At 34.9% G+C, this 23,810-nt stretch overlaps 3 protein-coding genes across 4 annotated transcripts; 1 reads left to right on the plus strand and 2 right to left on the minus strand.

The window, feature by feature from the left end:
• The first annotated feature begins 150 nt into the window (after positions 1–150).
• On the plus strand, positions 151–5,363 carry LOC127941842 (probable dolichyl pyrophosphate Glc1Man9GlcNAc2 alpha-1,3-glucosyltransferase). Its single transcript, XM_052537287.1, has 13 exons — positions 151–302; positions 487–565; positions 672–865; positions 969–1,075; positions 1,182–1,249; positions 1,433–1,559; positions 3,135–3,238; positions 3,756–3,876; positions 3,979–4,118; positions 4,284–4,423; positions 4,498–4,595; positions 4,691–4,763; positions 4,852–5,363. The coding sequence occupies exons 1-13, from the start codon at positions 214–216 to the stop codon at positions 5,084–5,086; spliced, it is 1,575 nt and encodes a 524-aa protein (XP_052393247.1). The 5' UTR covers positions 151–213; the 3' UTR covers positions 5,087–5,363.
• Positions 5,364–5,718: 355 nt separating this feature from the next.
• Positions 5,719–11,960, minus strand: LOC127941844 (guanylyl cyclase-activating protein 3-like). Its single transcript, XM_052537290.1, has 4 exons — positions 9,839–11,960; positions 8,876–9,025; positions 8,020–8,107; positions 5,719–7,932 (listed from the first exon to the last, which is right to left on the minus strand). Exons 1-4 carry the CDS (start codon positions 10,031–10,033, stop codon positions 7,793–7,795), a joined length of 573 nt encoding a protein of 190 aa, XP_052393250.1. The 5' UTR covers positions 10,034–11,960; the 3' UTR covers positions 5,719–7,792.
• A 136-nt stretch (positions 11,961–12,096) lies between these two features.
• On the minus strand, positions 12,097–22,262 carry LOC127941843 (capZ-interacting protein-like). Of its 2 annotated transcripts, none has more exons than XM_052537288.1 (6): positions 17,411–22,262; positions 14,384–14,461; positions 14,062–14,124; positions 13,777–13,977; positions 13,210–13,681; positions 12,097–13,132 (listed from the first exon to the last, which is right to left on the minus strand). In XM_052537288.1, the coding sequence occupies exons 1-5, from the start codon at positions 17,426–17,428 to the stop codon at positions 13,220–13,222; spliced, it is 822 nt and encodes a 273-aa protein (XP_052393248.1). In that variant the 5' UTR covers positions 17,429–22,262; the 3' UTR covers positions 12,097–13,132; positions 13,210–13,219. The 2 variants fall into 2 exon arrangements, with proteins under 2 accessions (XP_052393248.1, XP_052393249.1); XM_052537289.1 differs by having other exon boundaries at positions 13,214–13,681; positions 17,411–18,251.
• Between the last annotated feature and the right edge of the window lie 1,548 nt (positions 22,263–23,810).

Here is a 23,810-nt window from a genome sequence, read left to right on the forward strand (position 1 = left end):
TGTAAAAGATTATACTTTTTAGGGCACAAATATCACAGATTATACAAAAAAAAAAACGTCCTGACATGTACATTTGGCTCAATGCGGCTTCCGGGTTTCTGAGCCGCTACGCGCCCCCTGCAGGATAACATGTGCATGTCAGCAACTTTGCACCTCCCAAAGGTTGTAATTCGGCATTTAGAAATAAAGTTTACCTTTCTCTAAGAATCTGTCATGGCTGCGCCCATGACTATGGATCAGAGCTGGTTTTATGCTCTGGCTCTCGGAGTTTCATTTCTCAAATGTCTTTTGATAAATGCGTAGTAAGTGAATTTATCTCACATAATACACTTTTTGTGATCACATAAAATTGAAAACCCACTGGTATGTCAGAAGAGCGAGCAATGAGACTCATCGTAATTTAATTTAATGAAGAGGGAAATAATTATTTTGCATCACCTAATGCCAAACAGTTTAATATTGTCATTTAAAACGATTGTATTTCAGCCACTCTACGGACTTTGAAGTACATAGGAACTGGCTTGCCCTGACTCACAGTCTGCCAGTATCACAGTGGTATTATGAGGTAGTCTTATGGATTTATACAGTTTTCATACCATCACACTACATATAACACACAGGTATTCATTTTGTGGCTTAATTATTCAAATTTGTATTATTATTGTTTTCAGGATACATCTGAGTGGACATTGGATTATCCTCCCCTGTTTGCTTGGTTTGAATATGGACTCTCTCATATAGGCCGTTTTTTTGATAAGGAGATGCTGGTTGTTCAGAATCTGAATTATGCAAGTCCAGCCACTGTCCTGTTCCAAAGACTGTCAGTCATTGTGGCTGATGTGGTCTTCTTTTATGCTGTTAAAGAGTATGCAGCTTCTACATGCTACAGTTTGATCCTTTTATAGAAAGACGATGTTAAAGGCTTGTTTATGTTGAATCTGGGATGAAGAACATTTGTACTATTCTAGATGCTGCAAGTGTTTGCGAGAAGACAAAGGAAAGGACCTTCTGGGAAAGCCATCGTTCATCCTGGCAGTGTTGTTGTTGTGGAACTTTGGCCTTCTAATTGTTGATCGTATCCTTGGAGATCTTCGTCATTAATAAGTCAAAAGTCATGCATGTGGCTCAGACATGTCATTACCCTTACCTGAAATTAATTTTGCTTGACTTAATTCCTTCAGATATTCATTTCCAGTATAATGGCTTCCTGTTTGGAGTTCTTCTTTTATCAGTAGCAAGACATATCCAGGTATTGGCTGTAATTTCTGTGTTATTTATTGAGTTGTATGACATAACTAATAATGTGAAATTTGAAATCAATTTGTATTGTATTATACATGTGAATTACATTGCATTTCATTATTATTATTTTTTCTTATTTGACTTATTAGCAAATTTGTTGGAATATATGTATTTGTTTCTGTGTTAACAGAATAGACACTTCGAGGGGGCCTTCCTGTTTTCAGTACTTTTAAACCTGAAGCACATATATCTATACATCGCACCTGCATATGGTATCTACCTGCTGAGATGTTTTTGTTTCACGCAGAGCAATGCAGGTAAGTAAATTTCATTATCAGCGTTATATATATATATATATATATATATATATATATATATATATATATATATATATAATATATATATGAAAAATCACAACAAATTATCCTTTCATTGGATTATAAGAATTTAAAATGGGGGGAAATATCATCATGAAATAAAGGTTTTTCTCAAATACTCGTTGGACACAATTGCTGGCACCCCTAGAAATTCTTATGAGCTCAAGTATATTCCCATTCATGTTCACAATTTTGAGCACTCCAGCATGATTATAAACATAACATTTTCCAGCCATGGCTTCCTGTTTCACAGAAATATAAAGAGGAGGGAAAACAAAGCCCAAATTCCCTTAATTACATCAAAATGAGAAAAAATAATGAATATATTTCTCATGTGCAGCAAAAGATAATTGAGCTTCACAAATTAGTGAAGTGGCTTTAAGAAAAGAGCTAGAGCAGTGAAAATTCCCATTTCCACCATCAGGGCAATAATTAAGAATTTCCCACCAACAGAAAATGTTATGAAACTGCCTGGAAGAGGACGTTTGTCTGTATCGTCCTAATGTTCGGTGAGAAGGACAGTTTGAGTGGCTAAAGACTCTCCAAGGATCACAGCTGGAGAATTGCTTGAAATAGTTGAGTCTCGGGGTCAGAAAACCTTTAAAAAAAAATTGTAAAAAGAACCTAAATCACCACATGTTGTTTGGGAGGGTTTCAAGAAAAATTCTCCTTGCTCATCCAAAAACAAACTAAAGCATATTCAGTTATCAGACACGACTGGGACTTTAAATAGGACTGGCTTCTGTGGTCAGATGAAAATAAAAATGAGCTTTTTAGCAGCAAACAGATAAAAAGTATCCCATGTGTACAATGAAATATACTGCTGTATTTTTGATGTTGTGGGCCTATATTTCTGCTGGAGGTCCTGGACATATTGTTTAGATACATGGCATCATGGATTCTATCAAATACCAACAGATAAAAAATCAGTAAGTGACCTTTTGTTAGAAACCTTATAATGGGCCATGTTTAGATCTTCCAACCGTACAATAATTCAAACACAAACTTTAAAAACAACACAGAAATTGATCACTGAGCACAAATCCAGTCTGCTGACCTGAACCCTATAGAAAATGAGAGGAGTGAACTGAAGAGGAGAAGCACCAACATGAAGCTGGGAATCTGAAGGGTCTGGATTGATTCAGGAAGAAGGAATTGTCTCTGATCTCTTGTCAGGTGTTCTCTAACCTCATCAGACATTATAGGAGAACATTTAGAGAATAAACTGGCAAATGGAGGTTTCGAAAAGTATTAAATAAAAGGGGCCTTATTATCCAATGAAAGGATACATTTTTCTGAATTTGTTAAAATAAAAGATCAAAAGGATTAACAATGCAGATGAATTTTCACAACCTTTTTTGATAATATTTACCAATGGTGCCGATATTTTTGCCTATGACTATTTATGCACACATACACACACAAATTCAATATAGTCATGTACTCATATATATATATATATATATATATATATATATATATTCTATAAATGTATATTAAATTCTTGTTTTTCAGATGGTTCTTTGCAGTGGAGAAGTTTCAGTGTTGTGCGACTTGTAACACTAGGAACTATAGTATTGTCTACTTTTGCTGTGTCATTTGGACCCTTTATAGCACTGGTTTGTTATTAATATATGAATCAATATCTTTGCATAATCACATATATATACATTACTGTTCAACTGTAAAGTCAATTAAAATTAATAATTTTATGGAGCAAGGAGGCATTAAATTGATCAAAAGTGAATGCAAAGAGATTTATAATATTGCATAAAATTTATCATGTTACATAAGATTTCTGTATTTAATAAATTCTGTAATTTTAAACTTTTATATTTATATATATATTTGTATTATTATTATTAATATTAAGCAGTAGAATGATTTCTGAAGTACCAAGTGACACTAAAGACTGGAGTAATGGCTGATGAGAATTCAGCTTTGCCACCACAGAAAATAAATAACATATTAAAATAGAAAACAGTCATTTTTATAATATATAATAATAGAAATGTTTACAATATTACTGTTTTTACTTTACTTTTGATCATATAATGCAGCCTTTGTTTTAATTACATTTGTTTTATTTTAACACAGTGGTTCATTGATAAATCTGGTTCATCTTTATTCATCAAGGGTCAGCTTCCACAAGTCCTGTCACGACTCTTCCCTTTCAAGCGTGGTCTGTGTCATGCGTACTGGGCACCAAACATCTGGGCACTTTACAATATAGCAGATAAAGCTTTTTCCATCCTGGGTATGTTCAATAACTCATTTGTGTTGAGTTGCTATAGGTTAAATAGAATAATTAGATTTTATCTTCATATTAGGAGCGTTGACACATTATTCACTTGTTTAGGTGTGAAATTCAAACTGCTTGATGTAAACAAACTTCCTAAGGCCTCGATGACTGGTGGTCTGGTTCAGGAGTTTCAGCACTCTGTGCTTCCTTCAGTCTCTCCTTTAGCAACCCTAGTTTGCACGTTACTGTCAATATTGGTGAGTTCATTTAGATTTGTATTCCTAATCTAAATATTCAAGTAGATGGCCTTGTTTTAATCCATTGACATAATATGAAAAATAGTCAATACAAAAAAGGCAATTGATGTCCACATTTGCCAAACTCTAATATATATACCATTTTTGTCATGTTGTCCCTTGCAGCCTGCTCTTTTCAAGATATGGCATAGACCTAATGGAGCGAGAGGATTCTTGCGCTGCCTTGTCATTTGTGCCCTTGGATCCTTTATGTTTGGTTGGCATGTGCATGAGAAAGCCATTCTGATGGCCATACTTCCTTTAAGGTGTTCATCTGATGGTATTCGTACATGAGCATGTTCTGCCAGCCACCTATTAAACACGGTTTCTTGTTTTTCAGTTTGCTCGCTGTTGAGAGTCGAAAGGATGCTGGGATTTTTCTTATGCTCAGTGTAACCGGTCATTATTCCCTATTTCCACTCCTCTTCACAACCCAAGGTACGTCCCGTTCAGAAAAACTCCTAACATCTCACAACAGGCATTATGCGTCCTCACTGAGTGTAATTCTTAAGCATTTCAATTCTTAATTCCAGAGCTGCCCATCAAAATATTTCTCATGTTGCTATTTACGATCTTCAGTCTCACGTCCCTAAAAACACTGTTCAGGTCAGTATTGAAATGGAATTAATGGATTTGTATTGCCTTGATGTTTGAGCAGAGTATTGGTAATGTGATTCTTCATTTGATTTTTCAGGAAGGGCGGGGCTTTGTTGAACCAATTGGAAGCTACGTATCTCTTGGGCCTGATTCCTCTTGAGCTGATCTGTGAGGTGGTTTACCCGCTGACAGTCTGGCAGAAGACATTTCCCTTCCTCCCTCTCATGTTTACATCAGTTTACTGTGCACTTGGAGTGACATATGCCTTCATCAGACTATATGTTTCATTGTTGACATGTTCAGACACCACTAAAAAGACTAAAATGCAGTGAATTGTGTGATGCAGATGCTGGAGGTTGGGCAAAATATCTAGGAGCTGTTTATTTCTGTTGAATTGGACAAAAATGTTTCATTGGACCAAAATGAATGATTTGTAGCTGATTATCTTGGGATTTGTTTGGGGATGGTTTGTGGGATATATGAATATCTTGGTACTCAGCTGTTTATCACTTAAATAATGATGTAATGTAGATTATGTATACAAATGTTTATTTTTTTAAAGGTGTTTCTGTTATTGTATTTGCTAAGTAAATCTGCCTCTGAGCTGCAGTGTTGTTGTTATTAATTAAAACTAAAAAAAATGAATTAATAGAAATATAAATAAAAATATAGAAAGAAAATAATATATATAAAATAATAGAAATAAAGCTGAAATAATTTTAGCTTATAAATATTCATGTAAATATTACACGAAAACACTTAGAAATGTTGCTTAAATTTAAGCACTAAAATTAAAACTGAAATAAAAATGAAAATAAATAGAAAAGAAAATAAAAATGACAAAAGCACATACTAGAATTACTAAACAAAAACCGAAAATACAGAATAAATGCTAATTTAAAATATTAATAAATACTATAATATTATACAAATAAAACTAAAATTACATGCTTATAAACACTGGTCTGTTTAAACAATTTTATTAATAAGGCAACATAAATATTCCATACCTGATGACATATTTCCTGATTCTTACTAAGTGTAGGAAGACGATACCTCATTCAAGTATTTGATTTTGTCCCTAGAATATTTCTAGAGCGAAAATGGTCAAATACAGAGATTCGCCACTGGAGGCAAGTGTGCAGTTCAGGGTATGACAACGATCATCTCAAAGCTTCATATCCAGCATTTGTGGCTTCCATAAAATTTTTTGGAAAATAAAGTAACAGAGAAAACAGTCATGAAAGTCACATCATGCTAAAGAACTCAGTTTTGGTGCCTTATTCATAACATAAAATCAGATTCTAAGCAGGCGTAAGCATTTTGTATGTGTGTGTGTGTGTGTGTGTGTGTGTACATTCATTTCCCTGCATCACATGTATGCATATTTGAGAAATGATCATCAGATCAAATGTAGGATGGTTGCAACATTTTATAAACAACGCCCCCGATCTTTGGTGTGCATCCAACTGAACTGGTGTTTATGTACTGTATGCTATGGTTACACAATTTAAATTTAGTGCTAAAAGATCAAGCCTGAGTCTAGACATACGTACTGTAACTGTCTGCTTTTTAGTAATGCTGTTAAAATATTTCCAAGTGTAAAAGCACTTTTAGAGTCCTTTTGTGGTTTTCTCAAGGTTTCTAATGCAAGGCTTATCCAAAGGACTCAAGACTTGTTAAAAAACAGAAACACCTGCTGACTTTTAAACAGTGGCAATACAGAAATATACATTTAAATGTACATTTAAATATGTGCAATACAGATTCTGAATTTTGGGTTCTGTAAGTCTTTTTATTTTTTTCACATCTTTTATGCTCACCAAGTCTGCACTTATTCCTGTGATCCAAAGCTGAGTTTTCAGCAGCCATTACTCCAATGTTCAGTGTCACATGATCATTCAGAAATCATTCTAATATGCTGACTTGATTCTTAAGAAACATTTCTTATTATTATCAATACTGAAATCAGTTGTGTTGCTTTATACTTTTGTGGAAACTGTGACATCTTTTTCAGGACATTTTGATAAATAGAATAACAGCATTATTAGAAATCTTTTGTACAATTATAAAAAAAAATATTACTGTCACCTTTGATCAGTTTAATGTGTCTTTCTGTATTTTTTCCCCCATTTCATTTCATAAAATATAAAACCTTTGAATGGTAGTCAAAATGCAGTTACTAATTTTGAAAAAAATTGTTGAAGAAAAAATTTGATACTTTCCTTTGATAAAGTGCTATAATATTTGTGAAATGATATCAGTGGTCAGAAATGGGTTTTAGGGTCTGTTCTGGGTCACGGACAACACAATAAACAGGCACAACTTCCCATTGTCAATAACACCAAAGATATTAAAGTCAACATTTTGTGGCCAACTATTGCATTTATGAATTTATCAAATAGTTATATTTCCCATTCAGCCTGGTCAGGTTACCAATGTAGGAAACAGTTCATTGAAATATTATGTTCAATACAACATTCTACAGAAATGTTTGATTTACAGGTAAATTTTTTGTTGTTGTTTTTGGATTGCCATTTGATGTGCAGTGTAAAATGTAGGCAAAACCAACTGAGAACCGTTGCTGTATATACATTGTTCATTTCCCAGTTCTTAGTGCAATTCAGGCCACATCGGCAATGGACTGTATCAGAGTTCCCTCCCAGAGCAATATAGTCATGCCATAAACATCAGCTCAAGCACAAGTACATGGATTATATGATGTGCTCTACTGAGCCTTTCCTTAAAAAGCACCACACTGCTCACTTCTAAGCTTTGCCAAGTCTCCTGAATCCCTTACAGCATTAGAAGATTAATGTTCAGCTGAGGACAGCTCCGATGCAAGGCTTGGTATCTCCACTGGGGTCAGACAGCACCATGCTTGGACAAAAGTTCCCCTGAGAATTCTCTGTTGAGGAAATCACACAGGAGCTGTGGGAAGCTACAGCGGTTCCTCAAGAGTGGGACTAGCAAACTCCACTTTCATTTTGTTTTCAGGCGGGGAATGTTTCTGGTTTCTCTGATGGAGTTTAGCCTGCTTAACTTGCATTGATCGGTTTCTGTCGCCCTTCGACAATAATGATCAGGACTGGAGTGAGGTCCATCAGTTTCTTCAGCATATCCATGATGTCCGGATGATCTCTGGCTCCTTCAATGAACTCTTCCAGCGTCAGTTCACCTGAACATTTAAGTAAAGGGAGATGTAATCAACTAGAATATATTAATGCATACAGATGAAAATTTTCATAAATCAACTGGTTCTCACCTTCTCCGTTAACATCAATCTTTTCAAATATAAGAGCCACTACTTCCTCTGGCAGAATGTCACGGTTTCTTGTAATGTCTTGTATAGCCTGTTGTAGAACAACAACAACACCAAAAACATAAAACTTTTTCTCTTTTATAGAAACATCAATGAAATTCTATTACAAATTTTCCATCCCTAGAACTGCAGCATTATTGTATGGCATAGCTGAGCAGCCACCTGAGGTCAGCTGAACATGAGACCTTCATGACACGCAACACTATTTACACGCTAAGAAGTGTCAAGTCCCAGAGACCCCTGTACAGAAACAGCACAAGGAAGACCGTTCTCTAACCGGATTAAATCAGATCATCTACAAGTTAAGCAGACTGATCCAAAGTCCATGTAAACATAATCTGAACTGCAGTGAGGTTCTAGTTTTGACTTTCTATTTTCAGCTCATTCGCAAAGATCTAATGTGGGATAAAATATAAATGTAGGTTGTTCAGTGATTATCCTAAGCAGAGGTTAACATCCCTATATTGCGTACTAGTGCACTATTCTATAATGTTTTTGTATAAATAGTGTGATTAGTGTGAACTGTAAATACCTGGATGATGCACTTAAATAATCAGAAAAATAAAAGAAGTGTGGAGTTTTGGACACTTCATGCTCTCAACTCTCATGGCTTTAATTACGTGGCAAAGAGGGAGGGGCTATCAGACTCTGATTATAAATGACAAGATAAGCTTATATAATTCATACACTACATGGTTGAGGGCATAGTGTGTATTGTATCATTTGTGCAAAAAAACTAAAGTTAGCTAACTGGAATGGTTTATGGTATTTGTTAAAAAAAAAAAAAACGTTCACTTACAGTAAATATTGTTTCCAGTTCATCCTTGTCAATTTTTCCATTGCCATCCTGGTCAAAAAGTTTGAAGTACCATTTCAGTTTCTGATTGATTTCCCCCTTGAGCATTAAGCTGATGGCAGCGATATATTCCACAAAATCTATGTATCCATCCTAAGGCAAAGAAAAAGAGGGACAGTTCATATAACAATAAATATATATTTTTTGTTAGGCTGTTTTAATATGAACAATTTAAATATGGAGATCCAGTCATGATCATTATGCTAGTTTGCTTTAAAATTAATCAGTGGACGTTTTGTAACTGTTACTTTGTAAGCTTTTCTCCTCTAAGCTGAACAGACTAGAATGAAATCTGGATGTACTTGACACATCAGTAAACCTATCAAGTGTGCTTGGAAGAATTACACAACAAAATGCAACCGCCATATTTCTCAATACACATCATATATCATATTGCCTGCTATCGACACATTCACCATATGGCAAAATTTGACAAATAAAATAAAACAAAATGTATTTTTTTTTACATTGTACTATATATATATATATATATATATATATATATATATATATATATATATATATATATATATATATATATATGTATTTATTTTTTTTACATTGTACTATATATATATATATATATATATATATATATATATATATATATATATTTATTTACTACCAGCATATATTTGCCATATAATCTGGCCCCTTGTTTTTTTTTTAGTTTTTTGCCATTATAAAAATGGGTATTGTTAACCAGAGTTGACCTTGTATTACCCATTTGAGCTCTGGTGCACAGGTCTATTTGAAACAACCATTTAGGATCAAACAATAAATAACGGTTATGTAACACAGCTACGAAGGATGATATGCAAGATTGGAAAATTACATCTTAGTCAACATATTCAGAAATTACACTGCTTCTTCATATTACATGCAAATTCAAGAATGAACGCTCACCCCATCCATGTCGAAAGTGAAGAACACCTGGTCCACATAACTGCTGGCGTCCTCATTCATGCCCTGCAGTCCCAGGATGGATTTGAGTTCAAAAAGTGTGATCAGGCCTGATGGAGACTCCCTCATGAACTTGTTATACCAGTGGTGCATGTCCTCAGCGAGGATGTCGTCCAGACTTGCGTGTGTGTTCCCCATGGCCCTCACACACCTTCTGTCCCGTTGCTGGTCCAGGCGGTTGCTGGCCCGTCAGCTCTGATGACGAGGTGTAAACTGGCCTCCGCACACAGTGACAGCACAGGATACTGAATGTCTGAAACTATTACATCCAGGTACCAATAAAAAGTGGTGGCACCTTAAAATATCTACAGCTAATGGGATAATGACAAGACCTGACCATTAAAGAGTCCGTGGCACAGAGTAGCTAATGCTTATATAACAGCGTTCAGGCCCCAGATGAACTGTTCGTGCAGAGTTCATCAGAGGCCATCTTTCAGTATGTTGTGTTACACAGGTCTAACAAGGTCTAGTTATTCATCTCTCTGAATGCAGATTTAAATCTTTTATTTGTACAAAATACATTTAAAATTTAAACAGGCATGATAAAATGATGCTAATGCTGAGTAACCCTAAAGTCATTTTGGCAGATAATGACACATGAAAATTCGATTACAAGTGAATTTGTGCATTGCAACATTACAATAACAATTACAAATGTAGATATTACAACATTCAAATATTGTACATGTATGTGAAAAATGCATATTAATTCTGTTATTTGATAGCAAGTACATTTAACAGTGCTATTAAATGATTTTTTATTGATTATTAAATACTTGAAAAAATAAGATCATATAAAAAAAAAAGTTTACACAATTAAATATTGATTAAAAAGTCTCAAATGTTGACCATTAATGCGTATATTGTGCATACCTAAATTTATTTGATCAATGGTTTCTTATGCATAATCAACATAACATTTTATTACTTTTTAAAAGTATATTATTATAGGATTTATTTATTTTTTGCATAATCTGTGCATAATTAAAATTGAAAAAAGAAAAAAAAGTTTTGCATAACCATCTAAAAATTTTTACAAAATCCAAACCAAAAAAAAGGCTCCATATTTTTTGTTTTACAAATTGTGTAGGTCTGTTTTCAAAATATGAACTAAACTTTAAAAAAAAAAAAAAAAAAAGGAAAAGAAAAACATTGTTAAATGATAATAACAAATGTACAATAAAAAAAATTGCTTTTTGTTTTCATTTTCGTGTATAAAGCACTCAGAATTAAACAGAGATGAATGGTGAGAAAGCATATTTAGCATTTTATGGGTAATGGAGTTGTCACATAACTATTGGTGATATGACCTGATGATGATCTCCCAGCCTCGTTTTGTCTGCATGCCAGTCCCATCGCTGACTTTTCTCACTTGAAAGTGGTGATGAGGCAGATCCGTGCTCTTCATTAGGGTTTTAATATGGTTTAAATGGGATAAAGTGACTGTAGTCATTACCTGAACCTCTCAACTCCTGCCATTTCTAAAGATCTACAAGTAAATTAGTGTAAATTTGTGATGCTGAGATTACCAGCAGCGACTCAAACGTCATGTGAAGGAACTAAACAAATGAACAAATTAATGATCAAAGTGCAGCACATGCAAATATAATTACATCATTATATAAAAAAACACTGAAATGTGCTTCGCTTGTGTGCAGTCTGCATGCTTAAACCTGACACTGTAAACCAATCAGAGAGCAAGACAAGGATGTCATACGTAATACACAGTATCAACTGTAATGAAAGTATGATTATCAATAATTATTTGTATTATAATATTACATACTGTCCAGTCAGAACAGTAAAACAAAAAGTGAACAGGCTGTAATTCCTGTAATAATTGTTATCCTTATCATTTGTTTATTTATTTACATCATAGTTGCCATGACAATATTAGCAATCAGAACAAACCAAAATTCTGGTTGTATTTCAGTAATAGCTCAAATAGATTAGGAAGCATTATTTGATCCACCACAATCCTTCCTCCCCTGACCTTAAATTTCTGAATCTAATCTTTAATTAATCTCATTGCCATTACTGAACAACACTGAATGCTTTCAGGACTTAAACAAGCAGCACGATATGTGACCCGGGAGCACAAAACCAGACTCAAGTCGCTGGGGTATATTAGTAGCAGTGGCCAAAAAAACATTGTATGGGTAGATTATAGATTATAGATTTTTATAGATTAATTATAGATATTGTTTAGTAATATGCATTGCTAAGAACTCATTTGGACAACGATTTTCTCAGTATTTAGATTTTTTTCAGATTCCAGATTTTCAAAGTTGTATCTCAACCAAAAATTTCCGATCCTAATAATCCTTATTTATTTAGCTTTCAGATGATGTATAAATCTCAATTTCAATGGGTTTATGTCACAGTTAAGTATTCTACTCTGTAGTCAGGGCCAATATTAAAACACAGAGCACATGCTTAGTGAGAGAGCTCTATTTAAATGATAATCTGTCCCTCACTAGAGCTTCCATGAGGTCAGCACAGATCCCAGAGATGAGAACAGGTCTAACGCTGAAAATCTGTCAGCTCTCCGATTAAGAGATTTTATAAGAGAATATCTGGTACTTCTGCTATATAAACAGATAGTTATTTGCGCATATTTTTTTAAGCAAATATTTGTCTGAAGGCCAGATCTTATGCAGAATAGGAGCAGACTAGGGTCATGACCTCGAGGTAAGTCTTCTCTAGAACCAGAACTTTCCATCTTAGTGATCCTTACATATACTCATGCTTAGATACTTCAATATTTTTCATCCAACACTGCACTGAGAAAACCAATATTCTCCAATGAAATGTGGAAATGTGATAAGTTTTTTTCATATTCCCATTTTTTATTTTCTGCAAGTCTCAATGATCCACCATTCATATTTATGACAGGAATACAACTACGAACTACAAGAACTATATAAAAAATATGTGAAGACTAATATTTATATACAAAAGTAAAAACCAAACCAAATCCCATATGATCTCAAATCAAACTAATGTGGCTCAGAACAATAACACAACTGTACAGGAGGGACAATACGGTAGTTCTCTGCAGCTGCGGGTTTCACTTGCACATTCAAACGAATCCAATCTTTGGTTTAAGTCTAAAGTCTAAAACCAATTCACATTTCTTCATCTTCTCCTGATGTCTTCGCTATGGTTAAGCAGTGAGTTTCAGTCTTCAGTCTGAGGCAGCTTTGACCTTTTTTTCTATTTAGAGACTTTACACTCCTGCAAAATAGAAATAATGAGATACAATGAAACAAGCTAATGCATATAACATTTGTGAACCTGGATATGATACCTACTCACTCGGCTCTAATGGTTTACTTCATCTTCTTTCGGTTCCTCTTCTTTCTCATCTGTTGTGTCCGGCTCTGTTTGTGGTTGCGTGTCTAGCGCTTCACGTGTTTCTTCTGTATTGTTAGTCAGCGGTGGTTCATCTTCACGTTTCTCTTCCTTTAGCTCTGGTTCTGTTTCCTCTTCTTTCTCTTCTCCCTCAATCTTTTCCGAAGTCACAGTCTCCACTTTTTCCTCCGGTTCTGGCTTCTCTGGATCTGCAGGTTCCGTTTCCTGCTGCATCTGTTCTTTAGAGGAGAGAGATTCTGCATCTGGTGACGTCTTGTGTTCTTCAAACACGTCTCTTTCATGCCCATTTGGAGTCGTTTGATCGAGGGTGGCTGAGGCTGTTTTATCCACATCATCTCCGCCTTCATCTGCACTGGACTTCCTGTGTCTGCGAGACGGTGGGCGCCGCTTGATGGAAAGTCGAGCTCTACCCTACGCAGATGTAAAAATACGTGTGAATTAAAATTCTGCAACCAGTTTTATCGGTTTGAATTCACTGACATGTGAAATTATATGAAGCCTCAAACCTTGTTGATGCTTTTGAGAACAGTTCCCTCAGTGGGACTCTCAAAGCTGGCAGGAGTTTCCTCTTGTTTGGGCGTGACAGTTACGGGAGGACTAGAGGTGCTGCTGGGAGAGCCGGGGGAGATGGACGGCACCGGTAACTTCAGCACCCCTGGGCTCTTTGAGAAGGACGGAGGTCCCGTAGGAGAAAGCGTAAGGCTGGCCTGTGTGAAATGGGACAATACTGACTTCTGTCCACTAGAGGGAAACATTGCTGTGTAAGACTAGGAAACCTGTGAACAACCAACCTGCAGTTTCTCAATGAGGGCAGAGTTTCTGTTCTTCCTGGTTGATACTGTTTCAGCTCCTTTCTGAGGATAAAAAAATTAATCAGTTACATAAAAACAAAACCAATTTTTTTTCAACAATACTGACGGTTTATATTGAAAAAGCTTTGAAAATCTGCATCATTGCTAAAAACACATTGCAAATTTTGATTTGAGGTAGTAGTTTACAAACATAATTTCTATATCCATTTAACTAAAGTTAATGTTTTAACTACATTGTAACAAAAGCTAGTTATATTACTGACAACTTGGAGTTTTTTCCCTCAATCCCTGATCGTCTCACCTCATCCTGGCTTTGACCTGCATCATTAGCAGCAGGCAGCGGTAGTGAGCGTGGGGGTCTCCTCCTCACAGGCTTGTTCTGGAACAAAAGAAGAGCTCAGATCCACATGCTATACATCCACACAAACACGTGCATACCTTACCACAGAAATGACTTCCACAGAATCCTAATCATCATCAAAAAAAAAAAAAAATCATCCCCTTACAAACAAATACATATTAATATTTTCTATATACATAAAGTATTTATAGAATTAAATAAAACATTTTTTATAATATTTAAAAAAAATAAATAAAAATAATATTATTATATCTGTAAAAATACAAATACACAAAATCTATAAAAATGTAAAACTAAAAAATGATTTTTTTTTAAAATAAAACGATACATAATATTTAAAAGAAATAATTATAAAAACAGAATAAAATTATTAAAAACTACATAAAAAAACAATTATAATATGGTCCCACTTTATATTAAGTGGCCTTAACTACTATGTACTTACATTTAAATTAATAATTTGCACTTATGTTGTACATGGATGTTTTTACATTATAATTAAACTTTTTACATTAAAATACTCGCATGTAATTACATCTGTAATTAATTTCTGTAATTACATTTCTAATTACAGTTGACCCATCCCTAACACCTTAACCCACCCTTAAACCTATACATAACACCAAAGCTGTCCCTAACCTTACCCGTTTCCCACCTTAGTAGAAGCAAAAGTGTTTTGCAATACAATATGAACACAATAAGTACACTATACTTTACTTTGATGTACGTTCATTGTAGTTAAGTCCACCTAATATAACGTGGGACCCAATATTTAAAAAATATACAATGTATAATATTAATACAAATACAGATATTTAAGAAAAAAAGATAAATTAATAAAACAATTTAAAAATCCTGACTAAAAATAAAACGTCTAAAATTACACGACTAAATTAAACATTAAGATGATTGACATTTTTTTAAAGACATGCAATTGTATGTACTTGTTTGCAATGAGGAAATGTTTGAGAAATAATACAAGAATGAGCAACAAGGCCTACAAAGGGGAAAAAGTAAGGAGTGGTAAAAACAAGATAACCCATCTGTCATCTGCACAGATATGCAGCATAGTATTTCTGTATTGCATAACATTCATTCTTATTAATATCTGTGCTTGAGGACGCCTTCCTTGGGTGTCCGTTTCCCAAGCGATAGAATGACACTTTGCCAAGCAGTTCATGAGGATTTCCACATCCAGTCTTAACATTAATACCTAGGCCCAAGAGTTAACAAGAGTTGTACATTCGTAAGAACAAAAATCTGGGTTGCATTGAATCTAAAATCCACTGCAGAATTGTTCCAAAGTATTTGACAAGGGAATTTGCTTCCTTGTCTGCAAAACAGGGGGCAGGCCCAGAACTAACCTAGAAATTTCCCCCTGAAAATTATACACTTAAATGTACACAGCAGGTATCAAGAAACATGTCTGCGTTACATAATTATTCATTTTAGACTTAAAGGGTTAGTTCACCCAAAAATTAAAATTAGACTGTGTTTTACTCACCCTCAAAGAATCCTAGGTGCACATGACTTTTTTCTTTCAGACGAATCCAGTCAGAGTTATATTAGAAATCGTCCTGCTATTCCATTTACATTTTGAATATGGATATTTTTCTTACAAAAAGGCATTAATTCACTACAGGAGGCCTTTGTTCACCCCCCGGAGCGGTGTGATACACTTTTAATTATAGTTGGGCTCTTTTTATTTCACTTTTTTTGGGACTGAAGCACTGCAACACCTGCTGACTGCAAAGATGGAGAATAGCCAGGACCATTTTTAATATAACTCCAACTGGATTCGTCTGAAAGAAGAAAGTCATGTACACCTAGGATGCCTCCGGGGCGAGTAAAACATTTTTGAGTGAAATAACCCTTTAATGTTATGCTGCAATATAGAGTTCTTAATATACACACAGATTAATTTGCTGTGGATAAATGATATCAATTTCCAATTTTAATGTCAGTGATTTTTATTGCATCATTTGATATTTTAAATATATATATTTTTTGCTTAAGGTGAGACACTGCTGGCAAAACCACTGTTTTTTCAAGCACCTGTCAATTTTGAGATTCTGGGCTTTTTGGCTTTTCATAAAGTGCTTTTTCAAACTAGTGGAAGGAAAACATCCAAAAGACACCGTTAAGCACTTTATCTGTTTGTGTCAATAGATTTTGATTACAATACATATTTTTAAAGGCCGTTTTCTCAAAATAATTTTTTTCTCCAACATTGAGCCATATCAGTAGCACTTACACACACCAAACTTTACATTTTTATTCCTGTCTATATTCTGAAGGTTTTTACAGAGGGATTAGTTCATATATATTTTCCTTGATAATATACAACATTTTATTCCACCCAATATTTTGAAAATATGTTGTTTTCTGGCTGTCCCAAGTTTTTCTGAATTATGGAGTGACAAAAAAAAAAGACACCAAGAATTCCCTCTGTAAAAACATTTGACTGTAATATTAAAAAAATAAAATAAAAAAAATGTTGAAACTGACTTCATCTAGTGTTCAGATTTTTGTACTAGACATTTATGCAAATATATGTCTAGCCAATAGCTCATATTTCATTAAATAATGCATCATTTGCATATTTAAACATAACATTTTTGAAAACTTGTAATACAAAAAATGTTTGCAGTAATCAATGTAATCAATCAACTGGGTAAGTAAGGTGATAACTATCAGTTATTTGTTTTTACCCTATTCACCTGCAGTGTCTCGCCTTATGTTTTCATCCACACTAAACTAATGGTTAACTGATTTTTAAAGGAAATTAGGAAAAAAGATAGCAGAAAAGCTGAAGATTGAAAACAAAATGATAAACTTTAAGCAAAAGCAGAGGAAAAAAGATGACTTTGTTAAAGTCCAGGAATAGAGTACAATGGGACAAATTAGGAAGTTCAAGTGTGAAAGCAGAGAGGATGTGATCATATTCAGATTAATATGAAACCTCACCACTTCAGCGTCTGTCATGTGGGGTATTGGAATACTGAATTTTCCAGCTAGTTCAGCCACCGAGCGCTTTTTTACAACAGAATGCTCCTAAAAATACAACAATGTTAGTGTATGAATGAGAACAGACCCTTCTTTTTGATATATTGTTTGTAATATGAATTTTTGACATTGCAATCCGTGGCAAAGCATCCTTAAATCAATTTATTTAATGTAAAACACCTGCCACCTTTATACATAACAAATTTTCTGAAAAATGTATAAAAACACATAATATTGCAAAGGGAAAAGCAGCACCCTCTGTTTGAGAATTTAAGGCCATCTTTGCCTTAAGCGTCTAGAAACAATTCTAATTACAATCCATTAGGTGTGTAACACTGACTTCCACAGTGAGGCTGAGAAAATGTCTTCTTTTTCTCCACAGGAAACCACATGAGTCATGAATGCACATTTGAGCACAGTGATGAAAAGATCGTATTTCAAAGGAAATCTTTGAGAAAGTGCTTTTTGAGCCATGCAACTGGCCTCATGGGGACATGGGCTCAGTCGGGTGTAACTTCAGCCCGCTGTTATCATCCCAGTCTCAGGCTCTTCCATCCACAGGCCCCCATCTAGGACCATTAGCTCTCTCACTATCAGTGAAGGGAAACCAGTGCTACCTTCTCAAAAGTGATTGCAGAATGTGGTATTTTAGGGCTGGGGCCCTAAAACTGTTTGTTGTCAAGGAGTTCATTCTCAGAGCTTTGTGGGAACCCTTCAGCACTGAGCTGCATGCAGTCTATATCTTACAGGATGTTGGTTATACAACGATGAGGCAACTTAAGATAAACTGAAGTATACAAGACGAGTTAAAAACAGGAAGGGTGTTTGAGCAAGGCAAGAGCATAACATCAGAAGCGGAATTTCTCTTCAAACCAGCAAAGCTATTATGAATGCATCTTCATGATTAAATTAAGTTGCAGTTTGTGGGGACAAATCGTTTTTTTTTTTAATAAAAAAAAAAGAGAAGAAATTTGTCGTCATCATCCTAAAATGTTAAGGCTCCTCTTTTCCATTAATTGAAAATGCATGACGATCAGATCAGAGATGTGCAATGCTTTACTGTGACCCTGTCTGAAGTAACTTGTGTAGTTGTGTGTGTGAAATGTATGTTACTCAATATTAAGTTTAATTAAATACATTTTTTAATATACTTTTAATATGTAAACATATTTTGTTGTCATTTGAACCTGAATCTTCACTTCTACACTCAAATATGTCAAGCTAACACAAAGAACTACAATTTTTTTAATAATCTTGCTTTGGTGTCTATGAGAGCCTGCTAGCCTCTCATAAACACAAAATAATAATAAAAAAAAAGTACTGTACATGACAGCCAGCTGCTTCTTAAAATCTCCAAATATGACATGGTATATACCTGGTACCTTGATGCATTCAGGCCTCAGTTATAAAAAATATATATTTTGCCCAGCCTCTTTCCATCTGTGCTGCTCTCAGTCCTGCCTGCGTCTGCTGCCCATGTGTTCCAGCTCCACTAAATCCAGTCCTCTTTAAGATAAAAGCATTCCAACATGACATCATTTGCCCTATTTAGTGCCCATGGACAGAAAAAAAGTGTTCTGTGAAACAGCTTGTTACTAATTTAAATCTAGGCATTTCACTTATATATCAGTGCATCATGTTTCGAAGTAGACTTTATGCATAACAGAAACAGCAGTTTAGCCCATATCATGCATTAAGGCATGCGTTTTGTCACCCAGCTCACTTCGAACTCCAGCCTGAGAAAACATTCTCAAGTGTGACCCCAAGACACATTCACAGAAATTCTCAGTGTCACTGACAAATTGACAAATTTATGCTAACTGCCAAAGTCAACATGGGAAGATGATGAGGCTGAGACTGAACTGCTACTAGAGCGGAGCTCCCATGCCTGAAATGCAACATAGCAACATGTTTGCCATTTTTAACATTTTTAACTGAGAAAAAAAATATTTCCTTCATCCAGTTCCCCTCCATGATCAGATTTTTGAAGATTCAGCAAGTAAAAATCTTATAATATACCATTATGTAAATAGATATTATGTAAATCTAAAAATAAAACGGCATTGTTAGCATGTATAACTCTGTGGGAATATTTTACAGAGAAAGGAATATTTTATCCCCAAAAATATATACTGATTTTTTTTTAAGCTGAAACCATGGTCCATATGAACATTAAATGCAAAAAAATGACGTACACGTATATGACACTGTTGTTGCTCACTTTAATCCAAGTGATGGCTCCCATGGACTTTATAATATTATAGCTCACTAAAGAAATATGGGTTCAGCTAAAAAATGTATTCACTGCTCTTCTGAAGAAAGAAAGACACCTACAACTTGAATGGACCAACAGTGAATCGATAAACAGCACCTTTTCATATCTGGGTGGACGATTCCTTTAAAGATTGAACATAAAAGACCAATGGTGTGGTTTTTACTTTTAAAAGGTTTAATGCACATGCTAACATGTTAAGTACAGGACATTGAGCTCATTACTACTCATTTAAGGCAGTGTGTGGGCAGCTCTTCCCTTGAGATTTACAACATTTGTGTGTGTGTGTGTGTGTGTCTCAGCTGTGCCTTTGCACACATTAAACACACACCTGCAGAGATGACTCCTGAAGATGACATCACTGCTGCAATCGTCACTAATAGCTTCTCCAACAATTTTACTACCTTCATAAACACAATGTAAGCAACAAAAGACAAATCCGTTCTAAAGTTTTATCTTCACAAGAGTTGGCAGCAGTCAGATGACACAGGGTGAGAAACAAAGCAACAAACAATCGATTCAGCCTTTCTTCGTCTCCAAAACAGAGGCATGATCATGATGACACGCGCTTTTTAACGGCCCTGCTGAAGCTAGAATCAGCTCATTAAGCACACGGCCATCAGGAGTGTAGGAGCAGTTGTGTGTAAAAAATCATCTAAGAGAGACTCAGGGGTATTTTGGGTAACCACATCGTTACCAGGGGCATTTTGTCAGAGGCTAAGAAAATCAGACAAATAATTTGTGACCTGACATTAAACAATTACATTTCTAGTAACACTTCACAAAAGCCAAAGCCCAAATTTCAGTTTGGAACAGTTAATAATTACACATTATCTTTTTTTACAGTAGTGAGCCTTTGATGTGACCTGTTTTTTATAAATACTATATTAATATAAAATAAAATTATGATTTTGTTCCAACCCATACATGCTCCTAATTCTAGAAGTCCACCAGTACACACTGTGCTGACTGTGCAACAGTCTGTGCAACCGAAAAAAAAAAGGAATCAGTAAATTTAATCAGTATACACAGAAACTTTTAAATAATAGTCAATAGAAAAACATCTACTGTACCAGCAGGGGCTAGCTGGGTCATGTTAACTAGCCAAACCTTGACCTCTTAAGTTAAAGTTAGCTAAATGTCTATATGTAAACAGCTAGTGACCTGAATAACACTCTTGGTTAATGGCACAGACATCTGTGGTTTGTAACACCCACAGTAATGCAAAGTTGCAGAAAGACCACATATTTTCGGACATGTGTATAGAGTATTTTTATGGCCTAAGTCACTCTTTCTTTCCTAAAGGCAACAGAGTTCAAAGACAATCAGGTTCTTCTAGAGTGATCTCTATCCAGAAGTGCACCAGTACTATGACATCATGTTCCGGATCTGAATATTTGGAGTGGATTGTGTGCTGGAAAAGTCGAGCCTTCGCAAAACACTCTGGTGTGAGTCAGTGAGTTATGATGACGGACTCCACCTCACACCCAGATCCCATCACGGTCCAGGTCTTGAATCAATCACACAGCGTTCCAGGAGTATGTAATGACTCCATCTACAGCACAGACATCCACTTCCTGTGACGGGACAAGCTGTCTCCACTTGGCATTATCTGACATCTGAAAGGACGGTTTGGTTGGAATGGACAGTTACCTGACAGTGACACAACTATGAACCAAACAACTGTTTTGAATCATGGCATGGAAAAGACATGGAGATTGTGTCCAGCACTGAACATTTACATCACTTGCTAATACTCCAAATGAAGTCATGTCCCGGAATTTTTAGACAAGTTCACACCCATATGCTCTCACAGTCTCGCAGCACAAAGTTAAGCAAGTTCTTTATGAGGTAATGAATGATTGCTCTCCTAAATGCGCAGAACACTATCAAGTACAAAGAACAAACCAAATATACAAGCCCTTTGAGAGGAAAGCTTGCTGTAGTCAGTTAATAGTGTTGCAATAACATTTCCCTTCTCAAAATCTCTCCATCTCATCTATGAGCACAATTTGTGGTTGTGCACAGCTCAGACAAGAGAGGGCCATTGCCCTAACAGCTGCCGAGGTGGGACTGACACTGACCCGCAGGCTCGCATAACTGACATTCAGGAGATAATCAACTTAAATATCCAGAAGTCCACGCGGTAGAGTGCTCTGAGGGTCAGTATTACCAAACACAAAGCTGTAAAACAGGCATGCATTAAATGCAGTCAATCCAAACTTCACAACTATTATAGCAGTCAAGGTACATTTTTTAAAGGCAGGAATTAAATCATCTCTTTAAAAGTGGCTCAGCTCAGAACGGATTCACCAATGGTTCATTCTATGCAAAAATTTACTATCATCATAAAATGAGCTGAGAAACCTATTTATTTTGTCTTTTATTAATCTTTTTTTTTTTTTTTTTCCGCTATTCGGCATGCATATCTGAGCAAACAAACAATTCTTCTGACCACAATGTAATCTTCCGAACCAGACAACAGAAGCACATGCACATGCAGGTGTTTTGCATGTTATACTGTCACTGCCCAATAAGCAGCAGCTCATTAAATTAAGTTTTAATAATTCTGCTATAATATTGTGTAACGCCACACTGTTGTCTGCATGATCTGTAATTATAACAAATATCTAACATGATACAGCAACAATTATAGCACATGATAAATGTTGATGAGCGATTTTGTTGATGAGGCTTTCAGTTGTAGACTCATTCGCATGAACAAAAAAAGTTGTGAAAGAATTGCATTGCCATTTTTCACATGAAGATGGATTACAAATAATATTGAATGTGTGATAATTGTAGTTCTTGAAACCAATCACTTGTAGTTTTCTATTCTCTAATATTCTGACTGAAATTTGACAAAAGTTTATCTTTTAAATATAATTTGTTAGTCAAATAATTTCTTGAAACATCCATGAAAAAAATAATTAAATAACAAACACATTTTTAAACCAAATAAACGGTTTAATTTTTTTATTTTGGTATGCCCAACTCAATCCCTTAATTCATATTAAGAAATAATAATATAGTTATTTATTATTGTCATATTTGTAAAGCAACTAAATGATATATGGCAGCTTTAGTGGAAACCATATACAGTACATAAGCAGTATAGAACATACAGTAAAAAAACAATGAAACCAATGGAAAAATTCACATTTTCCCACAGGTCTCTAAAGCTGCACTCAAAATATTCACTGACAGAAAAAAAAGTGATTAGAGCATTCAGCCACTCAATTAATTACAAACTGTATGCTGGAAATCAGTTGTCAAAAAGCCTCCAATCTGCAAATCAAAGCATACATGCACCTTCAAACTCAAGCACATGGGTCCATCATCAAACCCCGCCATTTTAATCTTTCATACGAATGAGGTTACACCACTTCCTGTGTCAGTTAGCTGACTGTCACTCCACTTTCTTTCTTACTTGAGACTCGTAAGGGAACCAGTGTCAAAGCAATTCGAAGAGTAACTTGTACAAACACAACAATAAAACCGCTAGTGATGATGGCAGCCTCTGCAAACAAGGTTATGTGAATTATGATTGATGGAGGTTTAGAGGTGGCTTGGCCCATGTGAATTACATAGCCACAGCTATGCTTCATCTTTTATCCACCGACTCCAAATTCACATATGACATTGCCAAGAGTGTTGTGTGGAAACCATTATCATCTCTTAAGCTTGACAGCACACATATTTCAAAGCCTAATTAATATGCCTATTAAAAAGGTTAAACAAACAACAACTAATTTAACCCAAACACACCTTAAATGAAAAACTATATAATGTATAAATATATTATGCATACAGTGGAGTCAAAAAGTCTGAGCGCACAAAATCTGAGATACAAAATGTAACTTGAATCTGGAAGCACAAGTTTTAGGATTTATAAATGCTATGATGTAAAAAGAATAAGGCATATTTAACTATTTAAGATAACAATCATAAATTATTACACAAAAGTGTGGATTTAATGCAGCTTTAGTGCTGTTGGTATTAAAGCAAAGGGACAAACCAATACAAACAATATTGAAATGTTAATTTATGCTAATTATATATATATATATATATATATATATATATATA

This window comes from Carassius gibelio, chromosome A21, assembly GCF_023724105.1.
Source record: "Carassius gibelio isolate Cgi1373 ecotype wild population from Czech Republic chromosome A21, carGib1.2-hapl.c, whole genome shotgun sequence".
Taxonomy (NCBI): Eukaryota; Metazoa; Chordata; class Actinopteri; order Cypriniformes; family Cyprinidae; genus Carassius; species Carassius gibelio.

Bases quoted from the DNA above. Each gene is read 5' to 3' on its own strand.
- LOC127941842 (XM_052537287.1), top strand. From the start codon at position 214: ATGGCTGCGCCCATGACTATGGATCAGAGCTGGTTTTATGCTCTGGCT. The intron at 303-486 runs GTAAGTGAATTT...ATTGTATTTCAG, and splicing joins TGTCTTTTGATAAATGCGTA to CCACTCTACGGACTTTGAAG. The intron at 1,076-1,181 runs GTATCCTTGGAG...TAATTCCTTCAG, and splicing joins TGGCCTTCTAATTGTTGATC to ATATTCATTTCCAGTATAAT.
- LOC127941844 (XM_052537290.1), bottom strand. From the start codon at position 10,033: ATGGGGAACACACACGCAAGTCTGGACGACATCCTCGCTGAGGACATG. The intron at 8,108-8,875 runs GTAAGTGAACGT...GTTCTACAACAG, and splicing joins AACTGGAAACAATATTTACT to GCTATACAAGACATTACAAG. The intron at 7,933-8,019 runs GTGAGAACCAGT...TTAAATGTTCAG, and splicing joins GATTGATGTTAACGGAGAAG to GTGAACTGACGCTGGAAGAG.
- LOC127941843 (XM_052537288.1), bottom strand. The intron at 14,125-14,383 runs GTGAGACGATCA...TTTTATCCTCAG, and splicing joins CAGGTCAAAGCCAGGATGAG to AAAGGAGCTGAAACAGTATC. The intron at 13,682-13,776 runs GTTTGAGGCTTC...ACATCTGCGTAG, and splicing joins TTCTCAAAAGCATCAACAAG to GGTAGAGCTCGACTTTCCAT.